General features: G+C 45.6%; 10 protein-coding genes across 10 annotated transcripts; 5 read left to right on the top strand and 5 right to left on the bottom strand.

Moving 5' to 3' along the window:
• The first annotated feature begins 87 nt into the window (after positions 1-87).
• Positions 88-1241, top strand: V1513DRAFT_395734 (integral membrane protein DUF106-domain-containing protein). The gene is made up of 4 exons (XM_066895373.1): positions 88-291; positions 344-633; positions 686-847; positions 909-1241. Exons 1-4 carry the CDS (start codon positions 131-133, stop codon positions 1082-1084), a joined length of 789 nt encoding a protein of 262 aa, XP_066755374.1. The 5' UTR covers positions 88-130; the 3' UTR covers positions 1085-1241.
• On the bottom strand, positions 1137-5117 carry V1513DRAFT_395731 (Dos2-interacting transcription regulator of RNA-Pol-II-domain-containing protein). The gene is made up of 11 exons (XM_066895372.1): positions 4872-5117; positions 4725-4814; positions 4603-4665; positions 4419-4551; positions 4133-4367; positions 3981-4081; positions 3125-3931; positions 2827-3071; positions 2339-2766; positions 2044-2286; positions 1137-1984 (listed from the first exon to the last, which is right to left on the bottom strand). The coding sequence occupies exons 1-11, from the start codon at positions 4957-4959 to the stop codon at positions 1301-1303; spliced, it is 3117 nt and encodes a 1038-aa protein (XP_066755373.1). The 5' UTR covers positions 4960-5117; the 3' UTR covers positions 1137-1300.
• Positions 5118-5298: 181 nt separating this feature from the next.
• On the top strand, positions 5299-6639 carry V1513DRAFT_410674 (uncharacterized protein). The gene is made up of 2 exons (XM_066895713.1): positions 5299-5532; positions 5600-6639. The coding sequence occupies exons 1-2, from the start codon at positions 5487-5489 to the stop codon at positions 6520-6522; spliced, it is 969 nt and encodes a 322-aa protein (XP_066755372.1). The 5' UTR covers positions 5299-5486; the 3' UTR covers positions 6523-6639.
• On the bottom strand, positions 6588-7922 carry V1513DRAFT_439142 (Brix domain-containing protein). Its single transcript, XM_066897164.1, has 4 exons — positions 7845-7922; positions 7663-7795; positions 7368-7604; positions 6588-7312 (listed from the first exon to the last, which is right to left on the bottom strand). Exons 1-4 carry the CDS (start codon positions 7856-7858, stop codon positions 6701-6703), a joined length of 996 nt encoding a protein of 331 aa, XP_066755371.1. The 5' UTR covers positions 7859-7922; the 3' UTR covers positions 6588-6700.
• Positions 7923-8137: 215 nt separating this feature from the next.
• Positions 8138-10258, top strand: V1513DRAFT_474277 (uncharacterized protein; the record flags this gene model as incomplete). Its single annotated transcript, XM_066900184.1, has 4 exons — positions 8138-8219; positions 8286-8461; positions 8513-8800; positions 8849-10258. 4 exons carry the CDS (start codon positions 8138-8140, stop codon positions 9893-9895), a joined length of 1593 nt encoding a protein of 530 aa, XP_066755370.1. The 3' UTR covers positions 9896-10258.
• V1513DRAFT_439139 (uncharacterized protein) lies at positions 10186-12064 on the bottom strand. The gene has a single exon (XM_066897163.1). It carries the CDS (start codon positions 12057-12059, stop codon positions 10410-10412), a length of 1650 nt encoding a protein of 549 aa, XP_066755369.1. The 5' UTR covers positions 12060-12064; the 3' UTR covers positions 10186-10409.
• A 483-nt stretch (positions 12065-12547) lies between these two features.
• Positions 12548-16108, bottom strand: V1513DRAFT_410665 (uncharacterized protein). Its single transcript, XM_066895712.1, has 3 exons — positions 15658-16108; positions 14338-15608; positions 12548-14286 (listed from the first exon to the last, which is right to left on the bottom strand). Exons 1-3 carry the CDS (start codon positions 15978-15980, stop codon positions 12740-12742), a joined length of 3141 nt encoding a protein of 1046 aa, XP_066755368.1. The 5' UTR covers positions 15981-16108; the 3' UTR covers positions 12548-12739.
• A 336-nt stretch (positions 16109-16444) lies between these two features.
• On the top strand, positions 16445-22343 carry V1513DRAFT_483259 (uncharacterized protein). Its single transcript, XM_066900412.1, has 7 exons — positions 16445-16819; positions 16887-17406; positions 17462-17895; positions 17945-18693; positions 18745-18837; positions 18889-21444; positions 21502-22343. Exons 1-7 carry the CDS (start codon positions 16734-16736, stop codon positions 22089-22091), a joined length of 5028 nt encoding a protein of 1675 aa, XP_066755367.1. The 5' UTR covers positions 16445-16733; the 3' UTR covers positions 22092-22343.
• Positions 22344-22510: 167 nt separating this feature from the next.
• Positions 22511-24007, top strand: V1513DRAFT_423533 (uncharacterized protein; the record flags this gene model as incomplete). The annotated part of the gene is made up of 5 exons (XM_066896041.1): positions 22511-22562; positions 22674-22761; positions 22820-23110; positions 23163-23242; positions 23295-24007. The coding sequence occupies 5 exons, from the start codon at positions 22511-22513 to the stop codon at positions 24005-24007; spliced, it is 1224 nt and encodes a 407-aa protein (XP_066755366.1).
• A 1332-nt stretch (positions 24008-25339) lies between these two features.
• V1513DRAFT_457026 (uncharacterized protein) lies at positions 25340-26192 on the bottom strand (the record flags this gene model as incomplete). The annotated part of the gene is made up of 4 exons (XM_066899607.1): positions 25340-25659; positions 25718-25788; positions 25847-26095; positions 26161-26192. The coding sequence occupies 4 exons, from the start codon at positions 26190-26192 to the stop codon at positions 25340-25342; spliced, it is 672 nt and encodes a 223-aa protein (XP_066755365.1).
• Between the last annotated feature and the right edge of the window lie 298 nt (positions 26193-26490).

The raw sequence follows: 26490 nt of genomic DNA, 5'->3' as shown, positions 1-26490 counted from the left end.
CAGCCCTAACCCAAATAAAATTTAAGGTTGTGACCCGTGATATGTGAGAGCCTCTACAGGTGTCCAAGAAAGCAGTCAATGGTTTCCCATCGTCAATGAGCAAATCCTCAATTAGTGAGAAGCGAAAGTCATGGTGACTGCTCCCGATCTTGTTCTTGATCCCAGTCTGCGAGACTGGGTCTTGTTTCCCATTCTCCTGGTTATGATCCTGGTCGGTATTTTGCGACACTACATTACATTACTTCTACAGTCATCGCCGAAGCAGTTGGAGCTTTTGGCTATTCGAGAACAGTAAGTGCTCCCATTATCATTGAGAGCTTGAATAATAATTTAATTTTGACAGGCAATCGCTAGCGCGAGGCGCCAGTTTACGATCGAATGGCAAGTTCATTCCTCCATCATCATTTCAGTCGCGAAAGACATATTTGATACAGGCATTCAAGAATGGTATCTTCCTGAAGGACCAGGAGGCATTTAAGAATAGAGATGAACCCAAGGCACCTGCAAATCCACTTGCCGAGCCAGGTGGAATGGATCAAATGTTGAATATGTTGAAGGGAAATATGGTCATGATTGTGCCGCAGACGCTATTGATGAGTTGGATCAACTTCTTCTTTAGTGGCTTTATTTTGAGTATGTGCTACTTTCAGCTTTAATACTAAGTACTGCGTCTGATATCTGTTAGTGAAATTGCCTTTCCCTCTGACAGTTCGATTCAAGTCAATCCTTCAATCAGGGGTGGCTACGAGAGATTTGGACGTCAGATGGGTGTCGTCTATGTCGTGGTATTTCCTCAATCTATTCGGCTTGCGGTCAGTCTATGATGTTATTCTCGGAAGCAACAATTGTAAGCCTTGATCTTGTCTACTTTAATTGTTTGCCTGGGTACGTTTCTAACTTTTGACCAGCTGCCGGTGGAGGAATGGACATGGCCGGCATGAACCCTGGTATGATGGCCGGTGGTCTACAACCCGGACAGGACATATATAAGCTCTACTTGAGCGAAGCTGAGAACATTGAACTTACCACCCATGAATACTTACTAGAGGATATCGAGGATCGAATACTAGAGAAGTACGAGTAAAGAAAAGCTCGGCTGTTCATTGACATACTGCGACAGAATAGAGTGTGCGTAACAGCTAGCAAGACAATCGGCATTTACGAATGACAGTTCTCTTTGTCCTGTATATAATGATGGTAAATAGTCTATTACAAGAGTATCAAGATGCGCCCTATCAATGCATTCAGAAACTTTTTATGCCCCGTACCAAGTGCCTTCGTATACTTAACACATACAAATTTAACCATCCATGGCATAATATATTTGTCTGCAGTCAACCGCAGCCTTTCGAACCGCACGCCGGGGGTCGTCGAGGACAACAGCTAGCGTGCGAATAATCTCTCCTCGGTAGGGCTGCACAACTTCTACTGGAAGGGATTTTGGCAACACAGCCAAACAGTTCAATGCTGCTACCCGTACGGTGGGTGGATTTGATTCCTTGTCGACAGAAGAATCTAGAACGCGTGGCACGATCGTGGAAAGGTGCACGGACATGAGATCCGTAGCATCGGAGAGCGTAGCAGTGATGGTATCAATAGTAGCCAACTTCACATGCGAGTCACTCAAAGAGAGAGACTGCAGAAGCAAGGGTAGGAACGTAGAGAGATGAGGGATAACAATCTTCCCCGGCATATGCTGGAGGATATTTGAAAGGCCGACTAAATGATTTCGCTTTGACTCGCTGTCAGTGCTGGAATTGAAACCATCGACAATTCTCTGGATGCAGTAGCTGAAATACTGCTGCTTAGCGAGCAATCGGACAATCACGAAATTACTCTTGTCGACAATCTCATCATCGGCGATGAGAATACCGCATGTCTTACTCGCGTACCGGCCAAAAGACTCGTCCCGTAGAAGTTGTAGGACCAGATCCACGATTTCAAATGCTCTTCGGTTACCCTTGAAGATCAACGATTTCCCGACCTAAGACATAGCCATTGTCAGAATTTAGACTATCACAATTCGAAGTAAGATGTACTTACCCATGCAAGGAGCTCAAGGCTACTTGCCCTCTCCACCATAGAATTGGAACCAGTAACCTGTGTCTTCAAACCTTGAACCGCAGAATCAATAAATTTCTGCTCATCATCCTTGGACAGCCACTTGTTTACTAGCAGAGCGATCAATCTCGCCAACGCTAAACGATCTGGAATATTGTACCCAGCTAACGTCACTGGAATCAAATTCGATGCAAGAGAAAGTATGTCAGGGTAAGGAAATGCAGTCTACCTATGTCAACACTCCCGGACGTCACAACAGAAACATGCCAATGCTTACTTCTATTCGCAATCCAGCAACGGCTGCGGTGAATATCTCGACTAACCCTTCTGGATGGAAATCCTTCTCAAGGGGTTTCGTTGCGCTCACAATTCGAGCCCGCTCGCTTTCTTGTATCAATGAGGACGCTTCATTGGTGATATATAAGTTACAAATTTGCTTAGCAAATTCACTTTGATCTTCAGCAGATACAGACCGCACTAGCAGATTGACAATCTTTGCTGTGACCGCAACCACTGAGCTGTGGGACATAATTTTGGACTGTGGCTGGTCGCGATCGACTGACGCCGTAAATGTCATTGAAATCAGTTTTGGGGTGAGAGTCATGAAGAAGAATCTCAAATCCCAATCCTTTTCCGTGAGCTTGCGCTGAATGACCAGAAGAATTGTCGTGAGGATCGACTGCGCAAATACAACATCCTGCCCCTCTTAAAAAATGTGAGAATTACAAACATGCGACAATCTAAATAAAACAACATTATATGTACCTTTTGCAATGAGTGCGAGCTTATTCAACAATCGAACGATCAAAATTTCGTAAATTGCTTTGTTGATGCAGAGATCAGCGAGGGAAGAAAGAATAATTCTGTAATGTTTTCGGGGAGTTTGTGACGTTGCTGATGCTGGAATGTCGGGATGTGGCAGTTGGGAGAGGAATGCTGGGAAGACTGTATTTAAAATGACGTCTGGGTTCACCCTTCCGAGCTCCTTCAAAGCAGAAAGTGCTGATGTACTGTATCAAATGTTAGCAGGATTCCTGGAGATCGGAGATATTCGACCGCATACCATAGTGATTCATTTGTATCAGTTAACACCACGTCATCAAGGTACTGTGCCACCATACCGAGCTCACTCGCATCCAAGAATTCTTGCAATAGTGAGAGTTTCACTAATCCTTGTATCGCGAGCAATCTGAACGAAACTTCCTCATTCGGTGTGCTAACAAAAATCCTGCAAAATAATTCGAAAAGAGTATCCTTGTGCATCAACAGGCCATTCTCAAGGGACTTTTCCGATATGGCCCCACCTTTCCAGCCATATAGATTACCTGAGGATTCAATAAATATGGTTAACATTTCCAAAACCGTCTTCTGCTGCGCAATCGTCGCTGCTGATGTGAGGTCGACCAGTCTGAAAATGCCAGGCAAAGTCGTTTCAACTATAGTGTCATGAGCAGCAAATGAGCCCTCCGCAATAGCTGCTAGTAACTGAGCAGCCGGTTTGGCCTGCCGTGATTCGATATTGGTGATCTGTGGATAACACTCATTCGTCGCGGTTTTCAAGAACTTATCTAACCCAGAGCCTTCTGCCGCTTTGTGCACCATTCTAATTGAAATCGTTGCCGTGAGCGCCTTCAATAGTTTACAAACAAGATCGGGAATATCCTCCTCTCCTTCATGCAGAACCTCAAACTTTACTGAATTGTAAATTTCCTCCCAGTGTTTTTCCACGGTGACTCCACCATAGTTTTCAACACAAGCAATGACTGTGAGCAGGGTATCTCTTTTGACATTTATCGAACTAGATGTGAGCTTCTCTATTAAACTGGGGAATGAGTACTCCGCGAAAAGAGGTGAAGCTGCGATGCACTCCCTATTACCATATTAGATCAATCGCTAAAACAGAAGAAACCTTGTATTACCTCAATTTCAACTTCAAATCTTCAGAGGTAATTCCATAAGGATCATCTGGTGGTGGTCGAAACGTGATGGGAAAATAGCAAAAACTGGCATCGAAAAGAGGCTACTGATATCAATCCTGGCCTCTTACAAGGACTAAACCTGAACCACTAACCTCCTTAGAACTTTCTATCTGGAAATTTTCAATAATGATCTTCAGTATGCAGAAGACAACCAGCAGATTCCTGGGATCTTTCTCGCCTGCAATGAGCCTCGTAAATCCGTTCAATGTACTGTCATTCATGCCCTTCAGAACAGCAATATGATGATTAACAAGACCGTCAATTATCTGATAAACGACATATCTTGTTGCTTGGTTATGTTTCTTCATGTCGACTTTGACGAAGAGTCTATACAATCGTCAGAAAGTGAACTATTGCGGAAGTGCGACTGCTAATTACGCTTCAGTTATCGTTTTGATGGCAGACGTCGAAATATGTTGCATTTTGCTTAACGCCAGCAAACCGCTTCCGGATTCGTTCAAGCATTCTTCATCCTCTAATCTGTCGCTCAAGAACTCCGACAGCATGGCAACTACGTCATTCAGTTAGTTGAAGTCACTTTCGAGGAAAGCACGGCACCCACTTTGTCGAGAATTTAATTTACCAGCAGATAAGTTTGATAAAACAGCTGCGACACAACTCAGTGCTATACAGCCAAGATATTAGGTCCCGCATGCAGTGCACATTTTGATACAGCTAACAAACCTTTCACCCTGATACCCGTATCTTCGTCGGTCAAATATCTTCCCAGACTCTCTATGAAGTCAATAAGGCGTGTTTTGTCAGATTCAATATCTAGTAGATAATCAGTAAAGCGTTCAATCGCAATATATTACTCTATTTGCAACGTACCTTGGGCAATATTCTTCGCTAATTTGTCTGCCTCAGCAGGTGAGGAGTCTAGCGACACCATATACTTATCAATGACCAACCTCTCCATAATACCGCGCTCAACAAAATGCAAATAATGAACTTGTTCTTCTTCAAGGGAGCCTATGACTAAAAGCGTGATATCTACTGATGTAAATAATTCGCAGTGTTTCGATTTCTCACGAAAGTCCAGTGCTCGATTTAAGGCATTTGTTTTTTTATTTTTTCGCGAATGCCTTGGGAACTAATAGTTTATGGTCACTGTTTCAAGGGTATATAGTCTGGACAAGGTTTAGTGTTTTGTTAGCGTGGCTTTAACGGCCGGTCGGCTTCTTACCGACGGAAATTGATGCCATGAGGCTAATTACCCTGCCGTCTCATTATTTGTCCCAAGTCGCGCCTCCGCCACCCCACACTCATCGCCGCCGTGGGATAAATCGAGAGTCCTCAAAAAAAAAAAAAAATCTAGAACCGAATTTTCCGGTTAACACCAGCCTTTCCCGGGTTTCCAAGCTTATATTTGGATTTCTGTTAGAGTTATCGTGACTGGCCTGTAATATCATTGGTTGCGATATTTGAGATAATTCTATTATCGACATGTCTCCACTTCCTGGATCAGACGGCGCTGGAGCGTTGGCTTGCAGTAAGTATATTTATCCCAATTAGCGATGCATTTGCGATTGTGGACTGGATTCTGATTGAAGCCACAGAGACTATCCTTGCGAGTTCGGTCGCGAATGTTTACACCGGCGAGATCAAAAAAGGTATTGAAGAACTAGGACGGAAGCCCAAATTGGTTGGTTTCTTAGCCAATGCCGATCCTGCTGCACGTATGTATGCTGAGTGGACTGGAAAGACATGCGTCGAAATCGGTTTTATGTTTGAACTGCGAGAAGTCGATAAAGAGGAACTGGAAGATTATATTGTTCTGGCAAACGAGGATGACGATGTGGACGGTATTATGATCTATTTCCCTGTGTTTGGCAACAGACAGGACCAGTACCTTCAGCAAGTTGTTTCGAAGGATAAGGACGTTGAGGGTCTATCACATATTTATGTTCAGAATCTGTATCATAATGTGCGCTACCTTGACGATGCAAAGACACAGAAGAGTATATTACCGTGCACCCCCTTGGCTCTCGTCAAGATCTTAGAATATCTTGGCGTCTACAACATGATTTTACCATACGGTAACAGACTCTACGGCAAAACAATCACTATTGTTAATCGAAGCGAAATTGTTGGTCGTCCTCTGGCCGCGTTACTAGCTAATGATGGTGCGGTCGTTTACTCCTTCGACATCGACAGCGTTCAAAAGTTTACCCGGGGAGAAGGTATCAGACTACGAAGTCACCGTGTGAGCGATGTTGAGGTCAAGCTAGCCGACATTGCCCTAATGTCGGACGTTATTATTACTGGTGTCCCATCGGAGAACTACAAGTTCCTCACACATTACATCAAGGACGGCGCGGTCTGTGTCAATTTCTCGACAGCCAAGAACTTTAGTCCGGATGTTAAGACAAAGTCTTCGCTCTATGTTCCCTCAGTCGGAAAGGTCACTGTTACTATGCTGATGCGCAATCTCTTGCGCCTTATAACTAATAGATCATCAAGGAAACTGGAGGCTAGTTAATAGTATAGAGTATGTTGTAGGAATATTGGAGTACGATGTATATAAAAGTATTTTGGACGGTTTGATTTTTAATGTTAATCTGATAGATTTGTGAATATAAATAAAACTTAACGTTTACTTACTGCGTACAAAATGATGCAATCCATAATAGAGACCCAAAATAATGCACACAAATTTCTTACTTAATCTGCCGCTTTCTCTTCTTAGGCTGCTCCTCGTCGGATATAATAACATCCTCAATCTCGTCGACTTCATCCTCGAATTCATCTTTCCTTCTCTTCTTAAGACCCTTCATTTTTCTCGTCTGCAACTTCATCAAATCCTGTTTGCCAACATGTATAGTAGCAACCTTGTCACCTATCAAATCGGTCTCAACATTCTTCTTCGCCTTAGGCTGAAGTTCCTTCGGAATCCTCATAGCTTGCTTCAACATGTCAGGATCCGCCTCCCGGACGCGACCAAGCTGGAAATCAAACCGTGGGCCAATTTCCTCTAACTCGACTCTGGGAACTTTATTCTGCGTCTTGCTTTTGTACGTTTTGATTTTATAAACTCGGAAATTGATCGAAGGAAGCTTGGAGGTATCCCCACTGTACACACTAATATTTCCATCTCCAGAAGCAGTGACGGAGATGATGTACTGCAAGCCGGCCAGATCAAGCATTGAAATCTGCTCGCCTCGGAAAAAGTCGAGGAACATTGATTTGACCATTTGGAAATGTGGGTGGGAATCGAAAATCGGGCCGGCGAACGAAATCAATGGTTTCATGCCAACATTAACGGTCAATTTCTACGGTAATTAGACTTGCACTGTAGTGGAAAATATGGACATTAGGTATGCATACCTTAAAATCTGACATAGCCTTGTAGTTAAGGATCTTCAACTCGAACATGTCTAGAACTTGGAAATTGAATGTGCGCAGCCACGTCAAAGTATTCGGCCTCTTCTTCGAGTTTGAGCCAAAGATAATCAGCGACGCGTCATTCTTCTGGGAAAAAAATTCCAGCGAAGATGCGTCTTCAAACGGGTGAATTTCGTTTCTTTTCTGGAACTTCTTGATGTCGGGTTGTTTGTAGCGGGCCTAGATCCGTTAATACTGCCAAATAATCTGGGAAAAAGAGAGAAATTATACTGCATACAATATCCGTCATTGCATTCTGAACAAGAATACCGCAGGTTGATCCACGGACTGTTAGTGCCCTCTTAGTGTTCTCAATCGCTTTCGGCGAACGATTATCCATCGCACGCTTTGAGCGCGCATTTTTGGGTTTCCTAATTCAATTAGTGCCAGCATAGTTAATCAAGACGAATATACGCTTACACTATTCGCATCATATTGAATGTCGATGTCCGGTTATATTAACGGAGGAAGTGTGCGAATGTGAGCTGGCTGGAAGTGAGAATACTAGAAATTAAATTTTTTTTAGACTGGGAGTTCTGGAAGTCCCAACGCCAAAAAATAATTAGCTCTTTTACCAATTTGTGTCGGTGTTAAACACCACGACACCCTTAAAATAATGTTGGCAAACTCGTCGCGAGCGCGTTTCGTCCACAGACTACTACATTCGTCCGAATTTCATCAGACAAAATCTCGTGCACGCCGCGTTATCGACAATGAGCTTACCCGACGTAGTAATTAAAAAGAACTTTCCAGGTCGTGGTAATGGTCTAGTCGTGGCCAAAGATTTTTCGGCATGTACGTTAATTATTGGTTTTTCGTCCTTTTAATGACGCTGGAGGACTGACATTTGAACACTCTTAGACTCTGAAATATTCAGGAAAATACCTGAAGTGTCTGTTCCTGATACCGACCATCGCTCACAGATCTGCGCGAATTGTTTTCTTTTTGCGGCAGATACTGGAGACAGAGTACAGCCAGGGTCCGTCGTGAAAGTGTCCTCGTGTGGGAAATGCCGCTCGACTTATTACTGTTCCCAAGTGAGCATACTACCCAGTATCAATATTTGATCAATTGGCTAATTGGTGCAGGAATGTCAATTGCAAGATTGGAAAGCATATCATAAACGAGAATGCAAAATACTCGCATCTTTAGCGCGGAAAGTACCGCCCTCTCCAGTGGTGCTATTGATGCGGATTCTCACGATGGATGGCGACAAACGAGACAGATTCTACAAAGCAATGGAAAATTTGATGTCACATATCGACGACAGAGGTAAAATGGAGGACTTTGCAACATTGGTACTCATGAGCAAGGGAGCGAAGGAATATTCTGGCACAAAGTTGCCGTTGGATGCAGTGGTCGAGATGCTTTGTAAAGTGAGCTTCTCTGGGTCCAGTGGAACTACTTTCGGCTGACATTAACAGGTCATGACAAACAGTGCTTCAATACCAAATCCGAGTTACGATACTGTAGGCATGATGTTCGACCCGGTAATTTCGCTGATCAATCACTCATGCGACCCGAACGCTGTCCTCGTATTCAATAAAAATGTACTCTTAGTTCGCGTCGTCCGACCGATCAAGAAAGGCGAGGAAATTCTTATCACATATACTGATAACACAATGCCAATGCCACATCGCAAAGAGCAGCTGCGGACGCGGTATTTCTTTGACTGCCAGTGTACGGCCTGTTGCCCGCCAGTCTCACCTCACCATAAACCAGATCCGCGAAACAATTTTGCATGTCCCGAATGTGGTACCGCCTTTCAACCATATCCAATGGAGTCCCACCCAAGTACCCAATTGTACAACGATATCTATGAATGCTCAGCCTGTCACTATGGATTCCTTGACGCACCTAACGTCGTGGCTAATATAGAGGACAAAATTGCCAGTACTGGCATCGCGGACGTCTCCAGGATTGATAGTGATGACATAGCAAGCGAACTTGTATCGAAGTTGAAACAGCTTTACAAGCTAAGAATGATCCCACTACACCGATCCCCATTCATTGAAGTGCTCGCCAATCTGATTCCATATTACATAAAGCAAGAGGACTGGAGCACTGCACTTCGGTTCATTGGAATCGAGTATTTTTTACAAGATGAAGTGCGTTCTTGGCAGCCTGAGTTTGCGCCTATCAGGTTGGCACATATAATGCGGTTCGTGGTCATTTTGCTGTATCTTATCACTACTGGAAACTACAGCAAAGATTTAGAACATTATTCGATCAACTTGCGCGAATGCCTGTGGGGATTAGTTACTGAATTGGAACGCTCGATTCCGCGTATATATGGCGAGAATTCGACCTTTGAAATACATGTTCGGGAGAAATACAGAAAAGAGATGCTGAAGCAGATGGGACCCGTTCTTGCACGGATTCATATGAATAGTTCGTTAGAACAGCTCGGATGGTACAAAGAGATGGCTAAGATTAAAGCTTATGCCATAGATTTTCTTGGTCAGCCTTGATATCAATGTACATATCTCGAGATCACCTGAGTATCAGCCAGACCGGGCTTTTCATATGGTACGCGAACTATCGCTTTATCAAGAACATCACATTAAACAACGAGTGTACACTATGGTCAGGTTCTTATAAGCGGTCGACTTTGACTCACATCACTTTGTGTGTTTCCATTTCTGGAGAACTACTGGTCGCAAACTTTAATGCATCTGTCTAGCATTCGTCGGAATGGAGTTCCGGGAGACACTGGAGTGTCATGGTGGGATTATCAAATTGAACGAGATTGCTAGGTTTAACCTGTACATCGATTCACTAGCATCACCGAAACTTCGCATCACCGAGTGTTAATATTATACATTACTACATCACAAAGCAATCCACACAATAAAAACTATTCAGACAAAAAATAAACGCACAATACAAAGGCGCTATACAAATACAATTACCATTACAATTACGTCTTCTTCGCTTCACCCATGTAGCCTTATCCTTCCATACCCGAGATTCATTCTACTCAGTTCAGAGGTTGTCTGCAACAACCTTCGAGGTCTCGGTCTCGGTCTCAGTTGCTACTGATGGCTCCGCTGTATCGGACGCAACTGGTTCCTTAGCTGGTGCTGGAGCAGACTCGGCTGCTGCCTCAGTAGGGGCCAAACTTGTGCCGGCAACGGGAATGTCGACGGCGGGTTCAACTGGCGACGATGTAGACTCCGGATTCAATTGGGCGGGCTCGCCTGCAGCGGCGGCAGCGGCGGCGGCAGTAGCAGCGGACGTGGTCAACGTCGATTTTTGGCTCAGCGTTCCAGATCCAGAGGTACCAACATCATGGATGACATTGCACCATTTCACCAAGTCATCGTATGTCGAAGTCTTAAACTCGAACGTGTGCTTGGTGGAGATCGTCTTGAGCGCGTCCTTAGCCGTGATCTTGAACTTATTTTTGCCGGTCTCCTTAGGGTACATTGCGCCAATATTAGCGTCAGGAAGATAGATGGAGAATTCAGGTTCGGGGCTCTGGACGTAGTCTTTTGATGCAAACTGGTGCAGAAACTTGGACGGCGTGACGACGTAATATGCAGAGTTATAGGTTTTGGAAAAAGCCATGGTGCTCTTGCGCTGGATGACTCCCTCGATGAGCGGCCTCGTGGACTCATGGTCTTGATTGGGGAATTTGACGCGGTCGATTGAGCGCTTGGGAGCAGTTTCGTCGGCAAGGATCAATTTGTTGCTAGCGACAAATTGATCCCACTCAAATTCCGGCGGAATGCCGGTGAACGAGGTAGTGATAGCACTATAGCACTCCCGCTGGAAGTCCCAGAATGTGTTCTGGGTCTGATCCATAAGTTTGAACATCTGGTGGATACCACCGACAATGTGAGATTCGAATGTCTTGAAATCGCGCTGGATTGTAAGCAAAGTGTCGGTCTGAATATTCTCCTTCATGATCTGGCTGTCGAGTTTGCAAAGAACGTCTCGGTAGATGATGTACGGGTCCTTGAGCGGATCGGGCTTGCCGCTGAAGATGCCGAAGGAGCTGGTGTGTTGGCCGAGTTGCTCGATCTGCTTCTGTGTTAGTCCGCGGGCCCTTTCGACATCTTTGATGCCCTTGAAACCGTTGGACTTAAGACCCCTGAGGTGTTCTTTGACGTCGTGGCTGAGTCTGTCGACATGCGGAATGACTGTGGACTTGATTGTCTTTTCGGCCTCGGTGGCAGCATTGATGAGAACCTCGGACTTTTCGCGAATTGCAAAAAAACCGCCAGAGATGCCTTCGTGGGGGGGCTTGTCGCCGTTCTGTGGCACGGTCTCTACAGAGTCGAAGCGCGGGGCGTCCTGGACTGACTTTGAGATCCTTTCATAGTCGCGAGACAGGTTGTGGTACATGACGCGGTGGCCCTCGCCATAATCATGGAGCAGATCAACAACATGACGCCAGGAGTCAAGTCGTTGGGTTAGGACAGTGGTCGGATTGTTGATCTCGAGAGGGATCGCCTCTTCCAGACTAGTTGTAGTAGCTGAAGTAGTTGGAGCCGGAGCCGGGGGTGATTCTGCCATTATGACGTTATATCTGAATGTCGTGGAATATGAGGACGACAGAGACTCTGAGAACGGAGTGAGATCGGTATTTAAGAAGGCATCGATCAGCTGTTGCACTTTCAAGCGGTGCATTGAGCTCAACTGCGTCACCAATTTAGCTAAGGACACGAGACCCCCTAAAAAATGCCAACTCAGGGCACTGACTTCTTAATACAGATTAGCACAAACCTTAATTTATTCTGACCCATTTAAGGGGTCCTCCTTATGTGCCTGCCCGCTTCAGCTTGCCCGGCAAGAGTTCGGGTCAGTTTCCTATGACATATGGGCCTACCATCTCAGTTCAGGAACCAGCCATAAATTATTCCTGCCTGGCTGAACTGGACAATCCTGCACAAGATGAGACTCCAGCCGTTTGAAAAAGGCAATTTTTAGTTAATATTACAATCAACTAGAGCGCATAAAGATTTCGATCATGCCTCCGTAGGATCGTCAGAGTGTAGATGACTTCAGCCAAGGGAACATCGGACAGACCTTCCGGAACGCAACGAACGGCTCAGCTCATGGCTTCTAGAACGAATTAAAAAGCTAAATCTCTGATGCAGACTTCTAATTAGCTTCAGGCCCTCAGCGAGTCATTAACTCTTGAAAGAATAAAATAACTGTTAATCTAATATACTCTAAGCACTACTGACTAATTCCACGTAATTTTCTCAACTATTCATCAATATTTCGTAATCTAACACCAAATGCAAAAATGGTACAATCCCCAAGACTCCAGAGCATTCACAATCCCAAACACATTTCTAAAAGCCCTACAACGCAATCTTCGACTTGATATCATAATCCGGTGGCCGTCCTCCAAACACCACCTTGCCTCTCACATTCAACGCCGCATTATCCGACGAAATTGACACGTTCACGTACAACTCTCGCGTGATCCTGATTTCGTCCTCAGCAACACCCAAATCGTCCTGTGGAATCCAAACAACCGGTTTTTTTGCCCGCAATGCCTCGTGTCGAAACGCGCGGTTCACCAAGAAATCCCGCTCCTCGGCACTCAAATCCTCAAGGTCCTCAGCCACACCTTCAAGCAACATCACGTCTTTTGAATTCCTCGCCAACTCAGCTTCCAATGCGGCAGCGTCATTGCCAGTGTATATAAAATCTGTAACGTTCTTGATATGTCCCAATCGCTTGCTAATTCCCAGTTTATTGGCAGTATTCTCGAGCTGTGCCCCAACACTCGTGCCAACTTCTCCCACAAATCGGCCAGGTGCGCTCTCAATTGTCGTCGTAATCGGCTTCTTAAACGCAGTGAACAACTGTCCAAGCGGCGACTGCAACAACGGCACCCCTGTATCAATGTCCATATATTCAGAGTCTTTCAGATCCGTCGCATAAGGGGCAAGTTCAGACCCACACTGACTCTGTAACTCAACGTCCGAGATGCCGTCATCATGTGTCACTTTTTTCTTTAAATCACCCTTGCTGACTTCCCTGCTCATCGGCGAAGTACTTTCGATCGCAGAGTAACTCCTCGCGGACGATGAACTGGCCAACAACGGCCCTTGATTCGCTTTCTCCCACTGCTTCATCGCTAACCGCGCTCGTCCTTCAAGCGAAATAGGGAGATAAGTAAAATGCGGACCAAAAGAGTTGTTCAGCACGATTTGATATATCGCCGTGAAAAAAAAAACAATAATCATGATAATTGCATGCGGCGTGCATGACGCCTTCAAGTTTTCGTCCCTCACAAGGAAAAATAAACCAATAAGGCACAATTCCATCACATATACACCGGTAAACAACTGGTTAATCGCGCGATGAAAGTAGAGTCCAGCAGAATCAACCTGGTTGTAGTTGCAGTATATAAACATATATCGATAGGCAATGTAAAATAGAGAAAACGTAATCAAACACATCGGCATGATCAGTGGGGAAATAATTGTGTAAACGATACCAATGGCGCCGAGATTAGTGTAGATAGGGTAGAATGTACCCCACTGCACGTACGATAAAGTTGTCAGACGCGTAAACTTTTGCCGAGCAGTGACGTCCACCAACGGGCCGACAATTATTTTCATGAACAGCGGACCAACGCGGAGAAGTGCAGCCGCGCTCGCCGTCAGACCCTGCAAAATGAGGTACGAAAAGAAAAAGTTGGACGACTTTGGTAAATTAGACGCCAACAAACCAGGAATCGACGTCGGGTTTTGGGTGAGCTGTTGAATGACCGTCGTGATCGAGCTCGCAATCGTTACGACCAAGAAGACCTGCACAAACAAGAAACTAAAGTACGAACTCTGAACAATCTCCTCGACTTGCACACCGGTCGATGCACCTCGCTGAGTAGCAAATACTGCGTTGCGTCAGTACGAGGCCGGCCATGTCAAATAATAAACAAACCTACATCTCAGAATGATTGGCAACAAAGCCATGAGACCAGCCAAGGCAGCGGGTGGCAAAATACCGGAAACAATGCCCTTAATCGCAGGTGGCATGTCATTGATAAAGTCCAAGAACGGCAAAGCACTTGTCAAGTAACTGAGCTGAGAAATAACACCGACAAACGCGACAGGAAACGCCCATCCGACAATCAAACCACCCGTAGCACCCAAAGTGAGCATAGACCGTAGTAACGCTTCCCACCACTTGATGCGCATACTGCTCCAAATAACATCGTTCGGATTAATCTCAATCATTCGGGGAACCATGTACTGAGGCGAGTCACTCGCAAGAGACTGACAAGCCATGTGAGCGGCAATCTGATTGTTGAATTGAATGAAGCATGAGTTCATGAATGGATACTGCTTTTCGTCCTGCTGCATCTCATCAATTTCCTCGTTGAGCTCGTTGAGTTGCTTACGGCACCATTCAATAGTATCGACCTTCTTAGAAAACCCAGGTAGTGCCGGAAACTGCCTGAACTTACTGACGTTGTGCTTTGGACGATCTTTCTCCTTCAAATACCTTTTCCAAGCGGGAATCATCGCCCCGCTGTCATCAATCTCGCGGACTTCTGCGTCAGCTTTTATTTTGCTTTTCTGAGCTTTCTGGAGCTGCTTCTTGTACGCTTTTACTGCTTTCTGTATCAGCACAGTTTCCGCAGTCTCCAGCTTTGACGCCACCTCATCTCGTTCTCTAATCTTGTCTGACAGCCTCTCCAAGTTGCGATTAATCCAAACATTGCGCACGCCACCGGGTAATACGTCGAAAATCGTCCTAATTTTGTCGGCGTCGCACAAATCCTCTGGAATAGCACGGATAAGCACTGTAGTAGCACTTGCCCGCAATCGATGCTGCGGGGAGATCAAGTACCTCTGGCGCATGGTAACATAAGCTGCCATCTCGTGATGAAAAACGGCACAAAGAAAGATGATATACACAACAGCGAGTATCAAGTGCGCCCAATACCGGCTAGTGTCGGTATCACCAATATTCACCCACGCTAGCTTGTCCAACCCGGTTGCAGTGCCGGACGACGTGTTCGCGCTGTTGATAGGCAATAATATGGGTAGGACAATTAGCGACGCGGTGAAGAAGATGAAGATGAGCATGACTAGGTAGCGCATAAAAAAGTATGCGTCTAGACCGCATTTCCTGATAAAGTCGGATTCGGGCATGAAGATAGTTGGGATGAGCCAGTCGAATAGTCCTGGTCCTGACGGGGGGACTTGTTGTCTGCGAGCGATTAGCAATATCACGAATACAGAAATTGTATTCGACTCACCGCTTTGGCACAGCATATGCTTTCGGCTCGTAGACGCGACGGATTCGTTTTCGCATGACGAGGTAGAGCCACAACTCCAAGGCGAAGATGATAAGCGACGCAAGAAGAGACGAGATGAATGTCGACAGTGACTGTCCATAGCTATCCTGTGCAGAGCCAGAGTTGCGGTCGCGATCGAGCCCGCCAGATCCCGAAGTCGTTGTGGTCGAGAATGATGTGGAGGTGCTGGACTGGTAGGATGTGAACGTGGTGATGGAAGCGGACAAGGTTGATGAGACAGTGGAAGTCACCGAACTGGCGAGGCTCGACGTGACCGATGACATTTTCCGCAGTGGTGAAGAGGAGAAGACGTGGCGAAATGAGAAAAATAAGAAAAGAGTGAGAAAAGATGAGATTGAGAGAGAACGACTGTAATTCCGGCGGATAAATGAAAGTCGAGATGTGGTCTGTGGATGGCTATTAAAGTAGCCTATCTGCGGTGGGCGCCATTTGTCATGTAGATCAGATGGCTGAGGAATGTTCGCGAGGCCGTTAAGGTTCTTTGTGAGGCGCATATGCACGAGTCTGGCTGTTCAAGGGGTTTAGATGCACGCTAATGTACTTTCCGAAGACAAACGATGTTGCGATATAGACTGATACAACGAGTTGCGTCGATCTTTCTCTGCAGAATGATGTAGCTAATGAACTTTGCGTGATGGAGATGTGCATTTGCAACCAAAAGTGTTAAGACGTAGTAATAGATGTGCTAGGTTTTATGTAGCTCATTACGTCCCTGCGTCCGCAGGCACAACAGTACAGATGTCGTGCCTGATTTTGCCAAAGTTTGACCCATTGTTCATCTGACCTGTATTATTAAAATGGGTCAGTGTTTGCCATTTGCGGCAGGGTGCAAACCTTAATTAAGACACATCTTCGGCACATGAGCGATGCTCATAATTGGTCCGTGCGCTTTCACCTCCGACGTCACCTCTAAGCATTATGCTGGCTTCTCGATCTTCCCCATACTATTCAGTCAGCGTTCCTCCAGCGCCATTTCTTCTATCATTTAGTACATATTATCGTCTTAATAGTTCCTGATGCATCTCGACGTCATGGGGTTATCGTTAATATGTCAGGAGCCTTTTTGGCACGTCGATGACTTCAGCACGTGTGCCCAGAACAAGTAGGTTCATCATGCTCGATTCCTATATCTTCTCTAAGATACAGTCCCTCTAACAAAGACATACTAGATACATCGGTGTACTTCTTCCTGGCATTGTCCTGCTGATATCAGCATGCTTACTTATTCCGTCGTTCTGGATACTACTTCAACATTCAATGTGTAGCCAAAGAATCTCGCTTGGTCAAGAGGACACAATTCAAGCCGTACCCCGTCCTGGTGCCTATTTTACAGACGACGATGAGAGTAACGATGAGCTATATCGTTTAAGAACAGCAGAAGAATCAAACTACTTATCTCCTGGCCCCAGTTCAGAATCTGCCCCACCGGCTGGGACTCGTCGGCCTGCAATCTCACAGGCTCATGACCATTTTCTACATGTATCTGGAATATGTGAGAATGTCTCGGATGTCGACGTGATATTTATAACCTCGCGTGGGGTTGCTGCTCGCGCTACGTTAGAACGTGGTAGTTTGATGTCGCTTGTCGTTGTGCATTTGACTGCGATTGTCGCCTTGCTGTTTTATTATCCTCCGCAAGAATCTCGGTCATCCTTGTTATTGCAGTCGCTTGTCTCTAATATTTTCTGGGTATTTGCGGAAAGGAGCTGCAGTGTGTTTTCAGTTATTTGCTAATTTTTTATAGGTATACTGCTTGGTCCTATCGCTGTTCAGAAACACTCGAGTATCAAATGAGATCGCCTTCACAATCTCAGGCCACCTAGCTGTGATCTACTGTTTAGCATGGTCCATCGCAGTAATCCATTTCCGATCGTTATTTTTTGCAGATCATTCAGAACTTGTCAAGTTTGTCTCCATTGTCGACCTCATAATCTGCACCATACTGTCCTATCTGGCGCTCGCGTCACCTCTGGGAATAGTTCCACCCTACGTCGAAGCTAGAAAAAATTTAGAACCAAGCAGGGAGCCAATGGCTAATTTGTACTCGATTTTGACATTTTCGTGGGTCCATTCGATCGTATGGAAAGGATATTTCCATCCACTGACTCTGCAGGACCTGTGGGACTTGAGCGCGGATCGTCGATCAGCAACTGTAATCCGGGAATTTCGAAGCATAAGGTAAGCTATAAATTTTGTTGAGCGACACGTGGCTGACAGTGCTTTGCAGGGGTGATATGAGTTTTGTACGAGCATGCGTGAAGTATTTGTACGTTCCCTTTATAGTCAGCTGCATATGGACATTCCTCTACGCTCTTACGGAGTTGGCACCGGCGATACTGGTAAAGTGGATTCTAGAATATATTGAGAATCCAGAAGCAATACCGACTCACATGGCTTGGTTCTATGTAGTATCGCTGTTTGTCGTCAGTACTGTCGGCGCCATCTTTACTGCGCAGTCATTATGGGGGTTCAGGAAAATGGCAATAAAGATAAGGTCTCTGCTCATCGGCGAGATTTATGCGAAAGCCTTGAAGCGAAAGGCAGTGGCCAGCGCGGAAGAGTTGAAGCAAGCAACCAACGGTAAATTATATGAGCCTGCAGATGATACCTCATCAACATCAAATACTAACAAAGATGACGTAAATAACAAAATCACTGCATCACGGTCTTCTCTCAGTATGGGTGCCGTGATTAATTTGATGTCAGTCGATGCGATCAGGATCTCGGACTCTTTGGCGAACTTAAATCAGTTGGTAAAGGGCCTCACTATGATTGTGGCGGCCTTTATTCTCTTGTATGGGAATTTGGGTCTCAGTGCATTGGTTGGAATGGTCACAATGTTTTTGGTTTTGCCTATCAATTACGCTTATTCAAAGGGATTTGCTAGAATCAGCGCTGCTCTCATGACTGTCGGTGATCAGCGGACACACATAACAAATGAGATTTTGCAAAGTATAAAGATCATAAAATTTTTTGGTATGGCTACTTCTGAATCGTCAAGGGCGCTTCACTGACAGTATTTTATAGCCTGGGAAGCTATGTTTAAGGCTGATCTTCTGGAGATCCGTAAGGAGGAATTGCGGAAGCTAAGGCAGCAATACCTTCTTTGGGCGGCTGCGGGTGAGTTCATTCTCTCTGCTGCATATCTGTATCAGTTACTGATAATTATAGTCATTGTTTGGTTTGGATTCCCGACAATACTTACCCTCGTCACGTTCGGCTTCTACACGTTGGTCGAAAAAAAAGACTTAACTGCCTCAGTAGCCTTCAGCTCCGTCGCGTTATTCAATTTGGTGCGAACGCCTATGGATCGACTTGCGCAGTTAGTATCAGATGTGATTGACACTAAGGTTTCACTGGACCGAATCCATCGATTTATGGACGAAGAAACCACTGACAAATATGAGCAATTGTCGGTTTCACGCGGTCCAGATTCACCTTACATTGGTTTTGAGAACGCTACTCTCACATGGGGAGCCAATGAAAATTCTCAAAAGTTTGGATTGCGGAATTTGAATATTGATTTCAAGATTGGCGAAATAACACTCGTCATTGGGCCAACCGGGGCTGGAAAGACGTCGCTGCTTATGGGACTTTTAGGCGAAATGACGCTTTTAGAAGGACATGTTTTTTTGCCGGGAGTTTCTTGCGAATATGGCCACCATATTGACCCTGCTACAGGTCTGTCAGACTCAGTCGCATATTGTTCTCAACAGCCTTGGTTATTGAACGATTCTATCAAGAACAACATTCTTTTCGGCAGTCCATATGATCAGGTGCGGTATCATGCTTGCATTGAAGCTTGTGCTCTGCGTCATGATTTGGAGATTCTCGAGGCAGGCGATAAGACTGAAGTGGGTGAGAAAGGCATCGCGCTGTCTGGCGGTCAAAAGCAGAGAATCTCGCTTGCACGTGCACTATACTCGCAGGCCAAGCATCTGCTGCTCGACGACTGTCTGAGTGCGGTCGATTCTCATAGTGCACTGTGGATCTACGAAAATGGCATTTTGGGACCTCTGATGTTTGGCAGAACATGTATTTTGGTATCCCATAATGTTGCTTTGACCGTCGTCGGTGCGAATTATATCGTCGTTTTAAACAATGGGACAGTACAGTTCCAGGGTACGCCTGAGGAGGCTTTTGATGTTGGTGTTCTGGGTGACGACGAGATTTTACAACAGTCAATTTCGTCCCGCAATTCATCTATGGCAGTATCCCGGAGTGCGTCCTCCGCCAATCTGATGGTGAAGCAGCACACAGCAGTCGGCGCACCCACTGAGGAGTCGCGAAAAAAGGTGACAGATGAAGTCGAAGTGACGGAAGATGTTCTTGAAAATTGTCAGGAGCAGAGAGTCTGCCAACCGAAGAATCAGCCACTGCCTGTTGTGCAAGTAGAAGAGTCCGAAGTCGGGCAAGTCAAATGGGGCGTGTACTTGACGTATTTCAAAAGCATGGGACCATTATGGTATTGGCTTATTGTTAGCATCGCATTTGCGGGTCAGCAAGGTGGTCTTGTTGTACAGTCGTGGTGGATTCGGGAGTGGGGCAATAGCCAATCAGACATATCCGACCAATCCAATGGAGTCACAACTGACGTACACAGCTTTGAAGAAAGGCTCCGAAGTGGCCATGGAGTAGTGTACTACCTTTGGATTTATGCGCTTATATCGGTTATCTATATGATTATTTCTTTTTGCCGCGAGGGCGTCGTTTTTATCGGTAGTCTTAGGGCCTCGGCACAGTTATTTGAGCGATTACTGCAGAGAGTTCTTAGAGCACCACCGCGTTTCTTCGATGCTACTCCCGTTGGAAGAATTTTGAACAGATTTTCCAAAGATATTGAGATTATTGATCAAGAGGTAGCTGGTAATTTGCTGTCACTAATGCACTCTATCGTGGCACTTGCGATTATCTTGATCTTGATCACTTCTATTCTTCCTCGATTCTTATTCGCGGCGGTGCTAATCTGCTTGATTTACTATGTCATCAATATCTTCTATTTGCGAAGCTCGCGTGAGTTGAAACGAATTCAGTCGATCACACGAAGTCCGATCTATCAGCACTTTGGCGAAACGCTCGCCGGTCTCAGTACGATTCGGGCTTACGCGTGTGAAAGGAGATTCATGTACCAGAACCTGATCTATATTGAAACTAATCTTAGACCATACACGCTACTTTGGGCTTGCAATCGCTGGATGTGTCTCCTGGTTCAGTCAGCTGGAGGGCTTGTTGCGACATTCGCCGGTACCTTCGTGCTGTTGAGTCGCGGTTCGATTGATTCAGGACTTGCGGGTCTGGTTCTTACTTACGCCATCACATTCTCGGAAAACATGCTTTACCTCGTTATGCTCTACGCCGTTACTGAAATGGACATGAATTCTGTGGAGCGCATCAATGAGTACCTCCAGCTCGACCAAGAAGCGCCAGAGATTATCGAAAGTTGCCAACCTCCTGTGGGCTGGCCTAGTAAAGGTGCTATCACAGTCCACGATCTGTCCCTTCGCTACACCCCGGAATTGCCGACAGTTATTCACAATGTATCGTTCGATGTCAAGCCGGGTTCGAAAGTGGGTGTCGTTGGCAGAACTGGAGCAGGCAAATCGACGATCGTGTCCGCATTCTTCAGGTTCTTAGAACCGGTGACAGGAAGCATAGTTATTGATGATGTTGATATTTCGAAGATTGGATTGCATGACTTGAGAGTGGCGTTGACTATTATTCCGCAGGGTGCGTGTGCACCGATATGTTTGACGAGTTTTGATATGTTGCTGACTTGACTATTAGATCCTACCCTCTTTTCTGGAACGATTCGTTCAAATTTGGATCCATTCAATAGATACACTGATTCGGCCATATTGGGGGCCCTACGTCGCGTCCATCTTATCGATAATGAAGGCTTCAGGTATGGCTCGAGCGAAAACACATTAGCCTCGTCGTCGGACGACAATGACAATCCTGTGAACGTCTTTTATAACCTTGAGAGTCCTATCACGGAAGGAGGAACAAACTTATCGCAAGGTCAACGTCAACTAATGTGTCTTGCGCGTTCGCTGCTAAAATCGCCTCGCGTAATCATTCTGGACGAAGCTACAGCGTCAATCGATTATAACACCGATACCTTACTTCAGAAGACCATCCGCGAAGAATTTAACGATACGACTATCTTGACGATTGCGCATCGATTAAGGTCAATAATTGACTACGATGTGATTTTAGTGATGGACGAGGGCACCGTGAAAGAATATGATAATCCTCACTTGTTGTTACAGAAGAAGGACTCTATTTTTAGAGCTATGTGTGCGAGTAGTGGAGAGCTTCAGACGTTGGCGGAAATGGCGGAGAAAGCTTATAAACAGCAAACAGATTTGCAGTGATTATCTGGACACGGTTCAAACCTCGTTTTGTATTATTATCTTTTCCTTTTGGACTTGTGTACATTGTTCGCTATATTGGATTCATGCACTAGACTACGGGAGTTCCGTTAGGCGTTATCGCTTTTGGTGTTGGCTAAAATCTAATAGATGACTTCGCTATGGAGAGTTGTATTAATATTGAATATCTACGACTTTAATAATGCAGAGAATAACGTTCTGCGAGTTGAATTTGAACGCATAAGAGCGCGATGCTAACATAAAGAGTATCCACAATGCCGGGTAACGGCGATCGAAACTTACATCGCCAGCTGTAGATTATTACCACATATACAAACATCCATCAGTGCTCGCACATCATCAGATATATTTGTCATCAGATATTGTGATCCAATTTTAATTATATTTATACCGAAGCGATTATGAGTGAAGGCTGGAACGGTGCAACAGGGATTGATTCGTCGTTTAGTGGTGGTAAGAGTTTTCTATCATGCGCTAGAGTAACGGTTGACAAGATGTTGGCAATTTATGCGTCGCGCTCCATTTGACTTGAATGGCTCAAAACTGATATAATATAATATCTAGATCAAAGCTATGAATCTCGTCGATCAGCGTCTCCAGTTCGCGTCGAGTCTGCTCGCGTAGAAGATGCTAATGATCGTGCGTATAGCCAGTAAGTCTGGGTGGGACCTTAGTTCCTCAACGATACGCAATCTAACAGATTTGGGCAGCGAACGAAGTGATGGCCACCCACCCACTCGTCCCAGCGGCGAAGGACAAAGCGAGCAAGACGGTGAGCGGTCCTTAAGCTTGTTTGTCTCTGGACTCGACGTGAAAGTGACAGACGGGCAATTCCACAGTCTGTTCTCGCCTTATGGAGCGATTGAGAGCTGCAGCATCATGAGAGATCCACACACGCAAGAGTCTCGTGGATTCGGATTCGTTGCGTTTACTGACGTGGAGGTTGCTACGGCTGCAAAGAATGCGCTCCAAGGAACTGTAATTGAGGATAAGGCATTGCAGTAAGCTTTGATGTCATTAAATATCTGAAGGATTCTGATTTACAGCGTGTAGAATTGAATTCGCTAGAAGAAATAGACCTCGTACTCCTACTCCTGGGAAGTACTTTGGGCCGACCCAACATGGCAGACGAGGTGGGTTTGAAACAACTAGTTTGCCAGGCGGATGCTAACTTGTATTCGTCAGACGGTTTGTACCCCTACCGTGGAGGTCGTGGCGGCTACTACGACGAGCGAAGATTGGCAGGCAGAGCCCGATCCGACGATCGCGGTGGTAGACCATATCAATACGGTCGAGCAGATTTTCGTGACCGTCCGTCGCGCCAGGAGGAAGGATACAGAGAGCGATTGCCCCACAGACCATATGCTGAGCGCGGTGGCTACCACGGTCGTGCTGGTGGTTATGGTGATCGCGGAGAGTACGATAGAAAGCAGTATCCTGCATATCCCGAAAGGCGCGAGTACCCTGAGCGCGCAGGATTCTCAGACAGAGGGGGCTATGACCGTAGGCCGGATTATGTGGAGCGCAGACCACAGTACGATTATCCAGATAGAGGATACCCTGACCGATTTCAAGCCGATAGGGCCGGTTATCCAGAGAGAGGGACTTACCCAGATCGCCCATACAGCGAGTATGACCGTCAACCAGCCGGCAGCCGAGGTGGATTCAATGACAGAAGTGGCTACGGACGTTCGGATCGTGGCGATTATCGTGGTTCTTATCCACCTAGAGATGGTGGGGCTTATCGAGAGCGTTATGAGGAGCGGCCACCACCAGCAGCTGGATCAGCTATCCCATCAGGACCTAGTCGCGGTTATGGTGACTATGCTCCGGAATCTCGTGCACCACCGCCACCAGTTCGCGGTTACAGCAGTGAATACCGCTATGAGAGACATTAAGAGAAAAAGTCAGCTATAACATTTACTGTTCAATATGTGCCATTTTTGTTTATTGAGACAAAAGATGATTTAATGTGCAGTGTATGTGCCTCAATTCCGTTTATTTCAAAAAGTTTCAAAAGTCATTGCTTTTATTGTTGCTATGTCGCGTCAGCTTTTCAGCAAGAACACCAGTTTCAGTAATAGGTAAGTTGGAGCTGAGTTGGACTATTAGGGATATATATAACTGCGACTCGTATTTTGGGATCAGTTACATCAGAGTTCAATTACTGTTAGTGTTGTAAAATATAGTCAAGCAATCAACGTATGTCTGCGGGCTGATATAGATCTTTGGTTATGGTTATCAACTCGTTTGGATTTGGTTGCGATCAAGCCAAGATGATCATGACTTACAATGGAATACAGACCCTGCACACTCTATTCATTAACACATCTACAAACTCCTATTTAAGATGCAGCATGAGATCACAGCAGCGTTTCACGACAAGTCATTCCAGGATTCTGGCGAATTTGGAATGCAGCCCGTCAGCATAATTGAACTCGAAACTATCAGCGACGACAAAAAAATTGTTGCGCAAACAGTGTGATACAAATGGACTAGAAGGCCACAGATATAGTGGCGATTCAGACTAAGAAAGTCTCTTGTCTCAACTGCTGTCGTCAATTTTAGTAGATAAAATCAGGTGGCGGAAAGAGCATGGTACCCAGTACTTTGTCGGACTGATTGCAAAGCTATTTAACCGTAATCTTTATGCTCTATGTAAACTGTGGTAGATTCAACAGGAAATACATATCCAGCGATGTGGCGAGAGCAATATGCCTTCAGATTCAGATCGACTGTGCGGCCTTTAATGTTAGCGGCGGGGACGATATTGGTTTGATGCTAATAATACCGAAGCGAAGCTTTCGAGTACGAACTGCTTGCTGCTTTATGTCGGTTATTCTGTGTACGAAGTGGAAACTTTAGTGTTGTTTAGAAGGGCGAAACTTAGAACTGTGTAACTACTGGGGACCGATATGTGTAGAACTATCGCATAGGCGGAAACAGAAGACTGAAAAAGCGATTGCGAAGGTAGCTTTTGTACTGTACATTACTGCATCACTGAATGAAATAGACATCCCACAACCGGTGCGAGCCATGTTATACAATCGAATAATATATAATCGTACAGATCGCCAAATTTTCTGAATAAATCATTTTGACATAAGCAATAATCGTGAAGAAATAAAAGCCTCGTGTTGGGCGGCCATTACGGAGCGAGTGACATTGTATACTAGTATTATTAACATTTGCACACTTACCGTTGGGTGTTTACAAACTTGACGCGAAGCTTAGCGTCTGTCATATCTTGATCTGCCATAGTCGTCGCTGTAGCGCGACGGAGGATAGCCTCTGTCACGATCAGCGTAACGGTCACGGTCGCGATCACGATCACGCTCTCTGTCGCGGTAGGTGTCCCGGTACCGGTCATCGCGACTATCGCGATAACGGTCGCGATCGCGGTCGCGGTCACGATCGTATGAATAACGGTCGCGGTCGCGGTCACGTTCGTCGTAGTGGTCGCCGTAACGACGACGATCTCTGTCATCATCCCGTCGGTATCTGTCGTCGTACGGTGGTCGCGGGCCACGTCGAGAACGGTAGTTGTCGGCTGCTGTATACATTAACAGATTGCTCTCCCATACCATAGTGTAACATATCAAACTCACATCTCTTGCGAGGGCCATAATACTTTCCAGGAGTCGGTGTGCGGGCACGGGAACGACGAGCGATCTCAATGCTAAATTTCGTTAGTTAATCTCTTCGAAACCCGTATATAAACAACCACCTCGTCATACTTGAATGCTCTGCCATCAACCTCATGTCCTTGCAAATTTTCTCGCGCGGCATCAGCCTGCGCCGCGTCCTGGAACTTGACGAAACCAAATCCTCTCGACTCCTTCGAGTGTGGATCCGTCATGATCTCACACTTCTCAACAACACCATACTTTGCAAAAATCTGAGTCAATTCGTCTTCGGTCACGCGCGGATGAATGCCCGTAACGAAAAGATTGTCGCCCTTGTTAACCGTCTCGGGTTTAGATTCGCTACGGCCGTGAACAGTATTAGTGTCTCATTTTAAATATTCAGCGAAATTATCTAGAATTATTACCGGTAATCATCGGCTGGAGGACGGTCATCCATGCGACCAGGCGACGCCGATCGCCGGTCGTCATATGGCTGATCTATCAAATTCTCATCAGCAATCACAAAACACCACTTCAAAAATATCCCTTCGATCGCATCGCATTAAATCAAAATCCTACCGTAAGAATCTCGAGACCCGTTTTCGTATTCCATCATGTAATCTATCTGACTACCCAAAAAGAATTGATCGGATATTCAGTGTGATTGACTCGTTGTGGAAGGGATGCCGAGAAGGGATTGCCCTGTGGTGCCACTGAAGTATCAATTAAGTTCTTGCCTCAAGCGCACCGCCGCA

The sequence above is a fragment of the Lipomyces chichibuensis genome (assembly GCF_038497645.1).
Source record: "Lipomyces chichibuensis strain CBS 12929 unplaced genomic scaffold V1513scaffold_5, whole genome shotgun sequence".
Lineage (NCBI taxonomy): Eukaryota > Fungi > Ascomycota > Lipomycetes > Lipomycetales > Lipomycetaceae > Lipomyces > Lipomyces chichibuensis.
The sequence above is the reverse complement of the archived record's forward strand: the minus strand, read 5'-3'. Positions and strand labels throughout refer to the sequence as shown.

Bases quoted from the DNA above. Each gene is read 5' to 3' on its own strand.
- V1513DRAFT_395734 (XM_066895373.1), top strand. From the start codon at position 131: ATGGTGACTGCTCCCGATCTTGTTCTTGATCCCAGTCTGCGAGACTGG. The intron at 634-685 runs GTATGTGCTACT...GATATCTGTTAG, and splicing joins CTTTAGTGGCTTTATTTTGA to TGAAATTGCCTTTCCCTCTG. The intron at 848-908 runs GTAAGCCTTGAT...ACTTTTGACCAG, and splicing joins TATTCTCGGAAGCAACAATT to CTGCCGGTGGAGGAATGGAC.
- V1513DRAFT_395731 (XM_066895372.1), bottom strand. From the start codon at position 4,959: ATGGAGAGGTTGGTCATTGATAAGTATATGGTGTCGCTAGACTCCTCA. The intron at 4,368-4,418 runs GTAATTAGCAGT...ACGATTGTATAG, and splicing joins ATCAAAACGATAACTGAAGC to ACTCTTCGTCAAAGTCGACA. The intron at 2,767-2,826 runs GTACATATAATG...ACATTTTTTAAG, and splicing joins GCTCGCACTCATTGCAAAAG to AGGGGCAGGATGTTGTATTT.
- V1513DRAFT_410674 (XM_066895713.1), top strand. From the start codon at position 5,487: ATGTCTCCACTTCCTGGATCAGACGGCGCTGGAGCGTTGGCTTGCA. The intron at 5,533-5,599 runs GTAAGTATATTT...TTGAAGCCACAG, and splicing joins CGCTGGAGCGTTGGCTTGCA to AGACTATCCTTGCGAGTTCG.
- V1513DRAFT_439142 (XM_066897164.1), bottom strand. The intron at 7,605-7,662 runs GTATGCAGTATA...TAACGGATCTAG, and splicing joins AGAATGCAATGACGGATATT to GCCCGCTACAAACAACCCGA. The intron at 7,313-7,367 runs GTATGCATACCT...TAATTACCGTAG, and splicing joins AGGCTATGTCAGATTTTAAG to AAATTGACCGTTAATGTTGG.
- V1513DRAFT_439139 (XM_066897163.1), bottom strand. From the start codon at position 12,059: ATGCACCGCTTGAAAGTGCAACAGCTGATCGATGCCTTCTTAAATACC.
- V1513DRAFT_410665 (XM_066895712.1), bottom strand. From the start codon at position 15,980: ATGTCATCGGTCACGTCGAGCCTCGCCAGTTCGGTGACTTCCACTGTC. The intron at 15,609-15,657 runs GTGAGTCGAATA...AATCGCTCGCAG, and splicing joins GCATATGCTGTGCCAAAGCG to ACAACAAGTCCCCCCGTCAG. The intron at 14,287-14,337 runs GTAGGTTTGTTT...GACGCAACGCAG, and splicing joins GTTGCCAATCATTCTGAGAT to TATTTGCTACTCAGCGAGGT.
- V1513DRAFT_483259 (XM_066900412.1), top strand. From the start codon at position 16,734: ATGCATCTCGACGTCATGGGGTTATCGTTAATATGTCAGGAGCCTTTT. The intron at 17,896-17,944 runs GTAAGCTATAAA...AGTGCTTTGCAG, and splicing joins CGGGAATTTCGAAGCATAAG to GGGTGATATGAGTTTTGTAC. The intron at 21,445-21,501 runs GTGCGTGTGCAC...CTTGACTATTAG, and splicing joins GTTGACTATTATTCCGCAGG to ATCCTACCCTCTTTTCTGGA.